This window comes from Catharus ustulatus, chromosome 7 (assembly GCF_009819885.2).
Source record: "Catharus ustulatus isolate bCatUst1 chromosome 7, bCatUst1.pri.v2, whole genome shotgun sequence".
Classification (NCBI taxonomy): Eukaryota; Metazoa; Chordata; class Aves; order Passeriformes; family Turdidae; genus Catharus; species Catharus ustulatus.
The window spans coordinates 34361273-34373744 of NC_046227.1; the positions used below are offsets into that span (position 1 = coordinate 34361273).

The 12472-nt window shown below is 36.4% G+C and overlaps 1 protein-coding gene across 1 annotated transcript in view; it reads right to left on the bottom strand.

The window, feature by feature from the left end:
* Nucleotides 1–12472, bottom strand: part of LRP1B (LDL receptor related protein 1B) — a 470895-nt gene that overhangs the window by 89534 nt on the left and 368889 nt on the right. The window contains exons 56-59 of the mRNA XM_042779456.1: nt 11428–11513; nt 7717–7839; nt 3838–4019; nt 1839–2038 (exon numbers count right to left, since the gene is read on the bottom strand). Coding sequence (XP_042635390.1) covers nt 1839–2038; nt 3838–4019; nt 7717–7839; nt 11428–11513 — 591 coding nt within the window. The remainder of the gene's footprint in view (nt 1–1838; nt 2039–3837; nt 4020–7716; nt 7840–11427; nt 11514–12472) is intronic.

Below are 12472 nucleotides of genomic sequence, written 5' to 3' on the forward strand. Positions count from 1 at the left end.
ATAAAAGGTATCTGTTCTATCACCATCTGTTGAGGGTGGGGGCAGTGATCCTTATCTCAACTGCAGATATTCTGCTAATGGGCCATCCGCTGAAACCAGGCAGGGCAATGTTCTTTATCTTTTCACAACCCATCCTTCCTCCAGCCAGTCATTTTCTGCTCATGGCCATTGAGTCCCACTGTGGGACTGATAAAATTACTGCATCCCATTGGGAGTTGCTCCAGCCAGGGGGAAGAGCCCAACATTTCTTACCAAGATAAAAACAGAGGTTTTGAGACACTAAGGGAGCCCCTTTCTCCACTGGACTCCAGAGGAAAACCGGATTTCTCCACATCACCACTGGAGCTCCGGAGGGAACCTGCACCTTGTACAGGAGCACTGCTCCAACTGAGCCACATCTGTCACTGCAGGAGGATGCAGCCACCATGGAATGGGACTGCTGCCAACACCCTGCCTGACAGGGTGTCAGGTTGTACTCTGACTTTGTCAGGGTTTGGGGTTTGTTCTTTGTAGTACTGTATTTCTATTTTAATTTCCCTAGTAGAGAACTGTTATTCCTAATTCCCATATTTTTGCCTGAAAGCCCCTTGATTTCAAAATTATAATAATTTGGAGGGAGGGGGTTTACATTCTCCATTTCAAAGAGAGGCTCCTGCCTTTCTCAGCAGACACCTGTCCTCCAAACTAGGGCAGCTGCTTAGGTGAACAGGTTACAACTGAGGGGTGCTCATCCCAAAAAAACCATGGACATGATGCTGACATTAATGGGAATGTTTACAGCTCTCATAGCTACTGCTAGAATGTCTCCAAGCTACCATCTCAAACAACTGCTATTGATTTATTCATAATTTATAACTTACAAGTCATGAATACAAGGACCAGAAAACTTGTTTTGATTTTTTTTTCTTTTTTTATTTTGTGGTAAAGCTTTGATCTGAAAATATAATAGTTATTTCATCAGTTGTGGTTTGGAGAAGATCTGGAGGCACCTAATGCAAGATAAAAGCCTAAAAAAGTCCAAATCCATGAAGTTTTTCCAGCAGTGCAGCAGTGTTGATATTTGGGTAAAGCTTATGGAAGGAGCTCAGGTAACAATTTCATCTCAAATAAAATATCAACAAAAACTTAGTAGACTGATACTATTTCATATATTTAAATTAAAATGAAAGATCTTTAATTACACATTTTGGAATATGAGAACTATTCATCATAGTGTAGAATTTTTTTTTTTCTTTAATACTTCATAGATAAAAGACACAAGCTTTTTAATTATCTGTCAGATGAGAAGGAAAACACAGGGATAAAGATTAGTTCATTGCATGAGTATTTCAAAAGTTATTATTTCACCCATCTACCAGGAAAGCCCCAAATTACATTTGAAATACTGGTCTCATGTTGAGCAAACTAATGGCTTTTCCAGGCTTTCTGAGATGGGAGAAAAGTCTGATTTTAGCCCTATTCTGACACAGTACAGAGGATCTATCCCTTCTACTTTTAACAGCAAGTTTCACTCACTTTGTAACTTAATCAAGAACATGTCTATATAAGCCAGACCATAAAATTGACAGGACTGCCTCAAATTGCTGAGTCTGTTTCTAGAGTTTCTTTTTCTATTTGACATTTTCCCCCACAAACACATAATTTGTGGGAAACTGTGTGTTTGTGCACATTTAAAATCTATTCCTATCTGTAACAAAGAACAAAAATGAAAAGCAGATTTTAAAATATTGATAAAAGGAAAAAAAAAATTCATCTCAAAAGAGGTTAGTAAAAGGTTTTAAAGAAAAGTTTTTACATTACTATAAGAAAAAGAAAACACAACTGAAATGCTAACTAACCTTTATGTCTGTGAGATCCATCCATGTCAGAAAACTCAATGTGATTTTCATCAGCCCAGTAGAGTCTGTGGTTGACGTAGTCTATGGTGAGAGCCATAGGTCTGGATATCTGTGTTTCTATAACCACAGTTTGCCTGGATCCATCCATCCCAACACGGCCAATGTGTGGGGACTCACAGCAATCGATCCAGTACAAGTACCTGCAACAAAAACACAGCAGCTGGAAACTTCAATAATGGACCAGAGCAGCTCTGGCTGCCCCTGGATCCCTGGAAGTGTTGGATGGGGCTTTGAGCAACCTGGGATAGTGAATGGTATCCCTGCCCATCTTGGGGGTTTGAAACTGGATGATTTTTATGTCTCTTCTAAACCAAACCATTCTATGACTCAATGCTTAATTTTTTTAGCTGATCTCAAGAATGAATCAGTAATTACTCTACAATATTTCCACCTTCCAGATGAATCTTTGTGTTTTTCTAGACCTGTCTGTGAATAGGTGTGCTGAATGTAAAGGGTTTGAATAGGAATCCTCATGCTAGGTGTGATTTTATTAAATTGATTATGGACCAGTAAAATGTGTGTTTAAATGGTTTAGTCTTGATGCCTTAGAATTTGAAGCACCACCCAAACTGGACTTTGTGAATCTCACATCATGTATAAATGACATCACTACTAAATTTATCAGAAATATGGTATTACATCTACTTTTTTTACACATATTACAAACATTTTTGCTGTTAGCAGCACATGAACTGTTTCATGAAGTACTAGTTCCAAAACATTAAAACAGTTTCTTGCACAAAGGGATTAAAAATGGGTGAAACACTGACAAAGACTGTCAGAAAGCTGAGCAGCAATTTTCCCCACAACGTGCTATTCAACCACAATGCAGAGCATGTTTGCCATAAAGAAAGAAAAATCCCATTATTTAGTACAGGGGTGCACGTGGCTGCTGTTGTGTGCCATTACTCAGAGCCTCAGGACAGATCTTTCCAGCTGGGGAGCTGATTCTGCTCTACAGGCTTTGGACAGGCTCTCCAAAATCCAGATGCAGCTCATGTTCTTAATAACCACCTGGAACAAAATTTGTGTGCAGAAGGAAATGGTGGCTCTAAGAACAGCTACAGGTATCCTAAAACACACAGGTGCAAAAAGCTGGCACCAAGCCTGCTCCACACAAGCAGCAGAGAGGGAACTTGCTCCACTCTCTCCAACACAAAATGTTTTCTTTGGAAACAAACTGCATGGCATCAGCAGGATAATTCACTAAGCATTTCTCATTTGGGAGAAAAAACCCCCAAAGTTACAAGTAACTACAGCTCTGAATTGACGTTTCTTTTCCCAGTAAAATTCAATATTAAAATAAATGAACAAAGGCTTATGTTTATCAATAAAAATGTAAAAATAGCTTTGGAAAGCTATACACGCCAAGAAGAAATCCAGTAAGTTTATTATGCCTATTTATTTATATATCTAAACCTTCCTGAAAGACTGGGACTTTGTACTAACTTTGTATTGCACGCTCAGGGATGCCCAGGAAACCACAGAAAGATCCCATGTATTCATATCTTAAAAATATTAAACAAAGGTCTGCATCCTCCCTCCCAAATTGTACAGGAAAGAAAAGGGTGCAGTTACAAGCAAATTAAATTCTAGTTCTAAGAAAAAGTAGAAATTAGCTTTTATCTCGAAACTAGTAAACTAGATAGGTTATATTTTTATGCTAGGAAAAATGCTGCTTTTCTTTGTTTAGGTAGAGTCCAGGCCAACACAACAGCTTTCTCCTGTCACTAAATATTAGATTTAAAAAAAAAAAAAAAAACAAAAAACAAAAAACCACCCCTCCAGAAAAAAAAAAAAAAAACCCAAAAAAATCCCCCAAAAACCCAAAAAAGCCCAAACAACTACGTATCATTTCCTGCCTATATTTTTGAATAAAAATTATTTTAATATCAAGTCAGGATTAAATAGGAAGCACTGAAAATTGGCTGCTTCATACCCAGCTTGAGGATCTAAGGACAGATCTCTGGGAAACTTCACTCTCTTGCTCACAAGGACAGTTGGGTACAAGCCATTGAGTTTAGACACCTCAATAATTCTCTTTTCAGTATCAGACCAATAGAGATTCTTCCCAATCCAATCAACAGCCAGGGCATTGGGAACAGCTGTATTGTGAATTACCTGGAAAAGCAAAAAATACATTAATTGTTTATCTAAATAACTGGGGAAGGGAACAATTTGAGAGTTAGTGGCACCAGGATACTGAGACACTGGATATTTGATACAGTGACATGCAGCATGTGAAAAATGGGTATTATTCACTGCTAAACACTGACACCTCTCAGGTAATGGCATTTCTTAAGTAGCTGTGACAATGTGACACTTTTCTCCTAGTAAGGGACAATGGAGCACACCATGACATTCCAAAGAGGAAATTACCAACTTCTCTGCATTATGCACGAACTTTTAAAAACTTTTGGTCTTTCATTTTTCATCCTAAGCTTCTAGATTTCTCTTAATGTAAAAAGGAAAAAAAAACCCCAAAAAACAAATCAAACCAAACCAGTCTTTTCCCCCTCCACTATTCTATTTTTGTTGCACAGAGCAGAGTGGAGATGAGGCTGCTCTCCCCACAGTGTGCCCTTGAGCACATCTGCTTCTCATCTCCCCATTCCTCTCAGCAGTCTCCATCAGTGTATCCTTCATTTTAATGTCACAGTGGTGCCATATGTCATTGTGACAGAGAGACCATGAGAGCACTCAGGGAGCTGCTGGTTGGAAAGTAAATACTGTGCTCTTATTTCCAGCATGCAGAAGAATGAGGAACTTCCCAAGAATAGTTACATTTCAAAAGGGCTGCATCATTAAGAGACAAAAGCAATTTAGACACCTACTGGAAAGCCTACAGACTACTGACAGGGATGTGTTATTCTCAGGGGTTTTGATGACTTGGATAATTCTGGAACTTGAACAAATTCCTCTAGATATATGTGATTACAAATCTCATCATGATGGCATGACTCAGTCCTGCTTGTCTGGGAGTACTTCATGTCAAGTGTTCAGTAATACTTGAATATTCACAATCATATGAGTCCAATTTCTTATAGGCTTGAAAATTCTGTTCCTGAGAAGATCTATCCTGACATATTCTATTCCTGATTAAATCTTGATTAGGTCTGTGCAACTGGAACTTCAGAAAAAAACCCTCACAAACCAGAAAGCAATATTTGAAAATTTATGAGATTTCTTAAGCACTAATAATGGGTTTATTACTGTGGTGTACATTCCAATTTACTGTTATCTTCATCACCAACAGCATGTGCACCAGAGTATAAACTTCATGTACAAACCTGTATTATGTATAACTCAATGTGCTATTTTAAATTTATTTACCATCTGAAGACATGGAAAAGCCTTTAAGATAAGAAGGGATATGGTGAGATGCTTTAAATCAATTTTATAGTTATGAATATGTAAAAGCACCTTCTTAGGTTATTACATAATTTATCACCTTACAAAATCTTTTTAAAAAGTTAAAATTCCAGGATACACTAATTTTTTAATGAGAATAAGATGTTTTATTTTCCAACACTTTCACACTACCAGCTTCACCAGTTTATAAATGTGTAATTGCAGCAACTGCAGCACTGGCACAAGGGACATTTCATGCAGAAATGGATAACTCTGAAAATTTAGATAGTGGTTTAGTGGTCTAAACACTACACTAGAGCATCAACCAAAATAATGAGTCTCTCTTTCTGCTGACTTTTCCTTGGGAGAGTCTCTTCAACATGTCCCAGTCACTGAGATCACGTGTGGCACTTAATGTGCACAGTGCAGCTTTCCACTGCATTTCCCACTAACATTTGAATCTAAACTCTCATAAAACACTCTGTAACACCTGAACACGTCCATGTGAAAAAGCTGTCCTTTCAATTCTCTAAATATCTCCTCCATGAGCAGAGGCAGAAGAAAAATGAGATGCCATCAGGCTTCCCAGGGCTGGTGTGCTGAAGAAATGCCATCTCCTGCAAGGGGAATCCGAGGCAACACATCAAATAGCATCACTTACACTGAGAGCAGATCTATTCATAACAAAGAGTAACACAAGTGGGAAGATATTAAAATGAGAGATTCATACTTTACGGGAAAAACCATAAAAACTCTGTCTTGTGACAAAAAAACCCAAACATTAAAATATGTAAACAGGCTGTCTAGGTAACAAATAATAGCACCAACATTTAAATAATTAAAGAAATACTTATAAAAATTTCATTTGAGATATTTTTTAAATAATGTCAGCTCTTAAGTATGTCCTATGGCAACCTAATAAAAAAGTCAAAGAGCACCAAAAATTTGGCACTGGATAAAAGGTTGCTGACAGATTATTAGGCACCTATAGAATATAATTCTTGCTAATTTTTTCACCTTTTTTTTAGCTTTTAGAGGCCAAATCTGGGCCATGTTTGTCAGAGAAAAAAATAATTTAGCATGAAAATTAATTAGAATTATTTTTACGATTTTTGCTTTGAATATGGCATCTTATATGAGCAAAATTTTCATTGACATGACACTTGTTCAAATTGCAAATTGATGGAAAAACAAAATATCCTCCATGTTCTCATCCTAATTTTCTTTTACTGGCTGTTCAACTTTCCGAAAACTTTTCCTAGAAAATGAAATTATTAATGAATCAGTAGAAAGCAATTTTTTTGTTATTCTTCTACATTAGAAGATTTTTAGAACATTTTTGACTGGGAAAAATTCTTTGTTCTTCTTGAAATAGTTAAGATTAGAAATAAAGAGTCTGAGTAATCCCCAGCCCTTATATAATACTGAATCATCCAGAAGGGACAGAAGCTGAGGAGGATGCTTTGGAAAGTGTTTAAAGGCAATAAATAAAATTCAAGGATTTAATGGATTTTGAACCCCACACTCGCCTGTCTTCTATTTTTTTTTCCCCTCACAGGTAAAATTTTTAAACACATGCTGGGTTTTACTTTTAACCCAATGCAATCACAGTACCAGAATTTGCTTATCCAGTAGTTGTTTTCTTATTAAAAAAAAAAAAATAGAAATGTGAAGGATGCAAACAAGGTTCACTGAACCCAGGGAGTTTCAAACCCTAACTCCTAAGGACTGAAGCTGAGGTGCTCTGAGGATGAGCCAGCCCATGCACACCAAGCTGTGAATGGAAAACACAAATCTTTTCTCTCTTCATGTTTATTGGTGTGCAACAAGGGAACAAAATTCACAGGATATGTTTCTACTCATTTCACTCCATGTTTCAGAAGGTCAGACATAATAGAATAAACAGAGAATTCCTTACTGCTTATCACCAGTTCTGGGAAAATGTTCACATAAGTCAACAAATGTGCTTAATAGTGGATTTGTGAACTTAATCCACTACAGAGGCAGAACAGACAGGTTGTGCAGAAATGGGAGTGCACTTTTACCCTTCACAGCAAAGACATTGAGTTATTTTAATTATCAATGTAGTGGAGGTGAAACAAAAACAAACTGAAGAGCACAGGAAATTTTATATGGGAAGAAATAATACACCAGTGTATTTACAGAGCTTACACCTAATTATAGCTCTTTTTTTCTTTGGCATCCTGGAAACCACATGGAACTGCCAATTCAGTAAACTGTCAGATAAGTCATAAGGAATTTAGGTCCTAAATACAGTTCTCTTTGTCCTTATCTTTACTCCAAATAAGATACAAATGCAATTAAATTTTATTGGGACTTGCTAGCTCATGCTGTGTTTGTATTCATACACCAAAACCTCAGAATCTGAGTAAAATGTATGAAGGATCATTTCCCAAAATGCTCAAAAAAATTAATTCTAGTAGTGACATTATTAATCCCCAATTACCTTGATGTCACTTCCATTTAAAGACATTCTGTTTATGCGGCTGCCATTCGGTCTGCTGGAATCAATCCAATAAATGAACTCTTCTCTGTAGTCAAAGTCTATTGCAATCACATTGTTCAGCCCCTAAAAACAGAAAAAAAAAGTCCATTTATTCAAATGTTTGAATACAAACTGTTGGATAGCATTCAGAATGCAAAACACATCTAATATTCCTAACACTTTATTTTACTGTCTGCATATTTCTGAAGCAGTTCCCTCTCTTTTCCATACATTACTTGTAAACAGAATAAGACAAAGACTGTAACAGAAATAAATGACAAATTAACTGTGTCCCTTCAAAGAATGTAGATGATGTATGAAACTAAGTGAGGCTCCTGTGTTTTTCTATACTCTTATTTAAATGAAATTTAGCACTAAATGCTTCTAACTTTTGCTCAGTTTTACTGCTGATTACTACCTTTGGCATTTCTTTGGCAAACTACAGGGGAGAACCAGAAATAGTATAATCTTTGTGGCATTTAAATAACAAAAAAAAAATTCCTTAGTAATATAAATTAATCAGGAATTCAAAATGGTGGTGTGGAAAAAAGGCATGAATGCTAATTCCTGGATGAGGAGCTTTTGACTTCTTAGATTCTGTATTACAGGTACTCTGTCTACCTATATCTATCTATCTATCTATCTATCTATCTATCTATCTATCTATCTATCTATCTATCTATCTATCTATCTTTATTTTTATATATGTGTGTGTGGATACACAGAGGTAGTAAATAGAAAAAAGCACGAAAATTAGAGATCCAGCAGGTACCTGGGAATCTCCTATGGCTCCAATTACAAAGCCAACACATTTTTAGAGTGGTGATTATATCTGAGGTACCCCAGCAGGCTGGGAGGAGCAATCATACAATAATGGCTTTTCATCCCAAATGGCAGATAAGAAAGAAGGGGGGTGCATTCAGATGATGGCTCTTATTTCCTTATCTGCCCCATAACCTGCTGAATGTTCTGATATGTAGTGAAATCACAATTATTCTTAATGTGCCAGGTTGTTGTTATCAATGAAATACTGAGCAGCAACGGTGAAAGGAACGGATGTGGTCTGTATTCCTTCTATAAATTCAAGGTCAGTTAATCAATTCCCTTATCAGCCCAGTGACATCCTGCTCTCAGGTAGATCAGCAACCTCCCTCTCTAGTGTAATTCATTTCTAGGAAGGAGTGTGCTGGACCAGCCAGCTCGAGAGTAAACAACTAAGGACAACAATATTTAATTGTACAGAAACTGATACACTGCTTATCCACCATCTACTACTGCAGAATTACTGTAAATCTAGCTTTTGATTAAAATGCAGAGGAAAAGAGTAGTTGGGCTGCACAAATCATCATTTTAAAAAGCCTGGAACAATTCAGTGTATGAAGACCACTCACATTTTTCAAAAATATCATATACATGCACACACTTTGCACGAAACCAGTTGCAGCTCTGTCACTCATAAATGGGCTGCAAAACACTTTTCCTGTCTCTTTTTCTCCTGTTAGTATAATTGCATCTACAGAGAAACCTCCACTCCAAATTTTTAACCAAAGGGACAACAGGTCAATGAATAGAAAATATTATTTAATACAATTTTATAACATTCTATAAATCAAAGTCAGCAATTTGTAAAAAATATGGCCTTATCTGTATATATTCAACAACACTGTAAAAGTTTCCTAAGCATTGTGACTAATACAGAGAACTGACTGTCTGCACATCTTTGGTTTCAAGGGTTTTGTTTTGTGTCAATTTAATTTCAATTTTTATCAGAACATCAACTGCAGGTAAAACATTTCTGTACATCTGTAGCAGAGTTCTCTGTCCAGACATAATTTCCTCTTTATCATTTACATATCTCACTTAAGCCCTCCTAGCATAATTCTTTGTGATTTCACAAGTAATCTACTTTTTAGAAGGAATAGGGGAGATTTCAAATGGCATCAGCTGCCTTAGTCTCTCATCTTAAACCTGTGGGTTTGTTTCTGTTACACACAGCACATAATATATCCTTGGCTGTGATTTGTGTTGCCTTGCTGCCCCACTAAAAACTAAAAACATGGAGACAAAAATCACAAATAATGAGGATTGGGATTATCTACTCTGCCTATTCAAACCCTGAGGATTTTGATGACTAGGAGTGAAGGAAATGGAAAGCAAAGACGATATATGAGACACAATTCAAACAGTTGTACTGTTTCTGTGTATTTGGAAAAAAAAAAAGAAAAAAAGGAAAAAAGAGAGGAAAAAAAGAAAAAAAAAGAAAATAGAAGCAAATGCTGGCACATAACTCAGAGAAGACTGAACAAGCTCCTACTTCCATCTCCTTTATTCTGAGTTTATATGAACAACTGTTAGAATGGTAACCACAGATCAAATACACAGAGAGAAGGATGGGTCTGCTCCTCTGCCAGAGCCACTCTGGTGTTTGCCATCACCTGGGAGATGTGCAGGAAAGAGCCAAATCCATGCTGGCACTACAAGGACACAGGGATGTCCTCATGAAGGACACAACCCCCTGCTCTGCTGGTAAAGATTCCTCTTTGGCTTCCATGTCAAATGCTGCCTTTGCAGGACAAAGACCAGCAGGTTCCACAGCAGAGGGGTTCATCAGCCCAGGGAATTAATGTGACATGGAAAACACGTGTTGTGTTCAGTGCCTGGAGCTGCTTGGTCTCTGACACACCAAAGAGGAGCCCATTGAGTTCAGGACCATCTGGCAGCACCAACCATGAAGAAAATTTCCTGCTGCTCCCCTCTTTTCACAGGCTTCCATGAGCAGGTATGCCAGCAAAAGAGGAGAGAGGCAGTGAGATGCAAATGAGAGGGAATCAGAAGGATTTCAGGAGAGCAGACAGACTTTCATAATGCTTGCTAAGCTTAAAGTCAATGTTTCATTCAAGACAGTTAATTCATAATTACTGCTGTGGGGACCTGAGTATCTCTCTTGCGACATTAAAGTGCACAGCACAGTGACACAAGAAATTACAAAAAGCCTAATGATATTGATGGGCAGTAAATAATTTCCTAGTCTTACTGCAATTGATCCATTAATATTCAAGGAAATTTATATTTTTATTAAAACTTATTTTGGAAATCTAATCTGTGGTAAATAACTACACTTAGGTGAAGCATAGAAGGAGAGCAGACTGCTAAAAATGGCAGGTCTGTATTTATTCGGTGACTTTCTAGTTTTGCAGTTTTTCACTTTTTTTTCTCCGTTTTAGTAATTTAGAGTTTAAAAATTAGATTTACACAAAGATAAGAGTTCATGTTTTGTAATACCATCAATATTGGGATCGTCTGTCTGAAAATAGATTTAGATTATGACAATAATAATAATAATAATAATATATGGCCAAATAGGTGGGGGCTTTTGATTGTTTTTTAACTGAAATAGACAAATTGCACAAAACATATTGTGATGGAAGAGGATCACAAATAACATAATTTTTTAGTACATCAGAAGGACTGACAAAACAACTGCCTGATCTTTGATCATGTCAAATCCAGGCGAAATAGTCAATTTAAAGTACTGTAACAACTCTGAAGGCACTGCAGTTGTTCTGTGGTGCACACAACGCCAATTGTTAGGATGATGTTTCTGTCAGTTGCAAACTTTAGAAAAAAATAAAAGTATTGAGTTAAACTTAGAGTATGGTACTATGGTTATACCTGTTTCAACAAAGTGTAGTTGGATCCATCAGTGCTAATTTTTCTTATTTCATGATGATCAGCCAGAATTAAGAAAGGTTCCTCATCTAAACCCCGGGAGAAAGAATATATTAGACTAGCTTTTACGTTAATTTATGGAAAATCAGGAATACAATGCTGAAATACAGATGGTTTGAAAAATAAATGTTACATGCTCTGATCAATGTTATGGATGAAAGAAATATTTAAAACATTCAAATGCTCCAAGAAAGATCAATGATGCAGTATAAAAATGAACAAAGCAATCAATTAGTATATCCTTCAATGCAATTTAATTCTTTTGCCTTTGTAATATGGGAAGCACACTGTATTTTATCCTAATTTAATGCCAGAGATTAAATGGGAAATATACTTCATCCCAAATGTTTTAATTTCAACAATTCCTTTCAAATGAACACTGACTATTAATTATGGTTGCAAACCAAGCATGTTTGACCACTGCTTTTTGAGATTTCATTAGTGTGAATGGTACAGCGAGGAAGAAACAGCTACTCATAAAAATCTCGATTTTTTTAAGTCTGAGCTGAAGCCAAATGTGACTTTTTGCAACCCTGTCTTTCTAGTTTGTTAAAAACATTTACTGTCAGATACTCATTCATGACGTCACTGAAATATCTCTGACACTGACATACATAATTCTAAATTTTTTTAAGGCTGTCTTTATTTTAGCTCTATTAAGAGATAACTAAAGTAAAATATTATCAGTGATAATTAAAAATGTATTAAAGGCTTTGTATCTACTGCTCTTGCACTCCAGAATGTAATGTGTTGTCCATCCTACTCTGCTCCTGTACTGAACATTTGCATGTTATAACAGAGTTTGCATTTTCTATTATTTTTTCCTGTTCCTCCTTTTCAGATGAGGAAGTTTGATGCACATTCTAATATTCTAAAGCTGATGAAATCTTATCATAACCATGCTATTATCATGACTCAGAACTAGAACTAAGTGTTACTCTTTAACTTTTCTAATACTTTTTCTAACAAAGTTAATTATTCACACTTT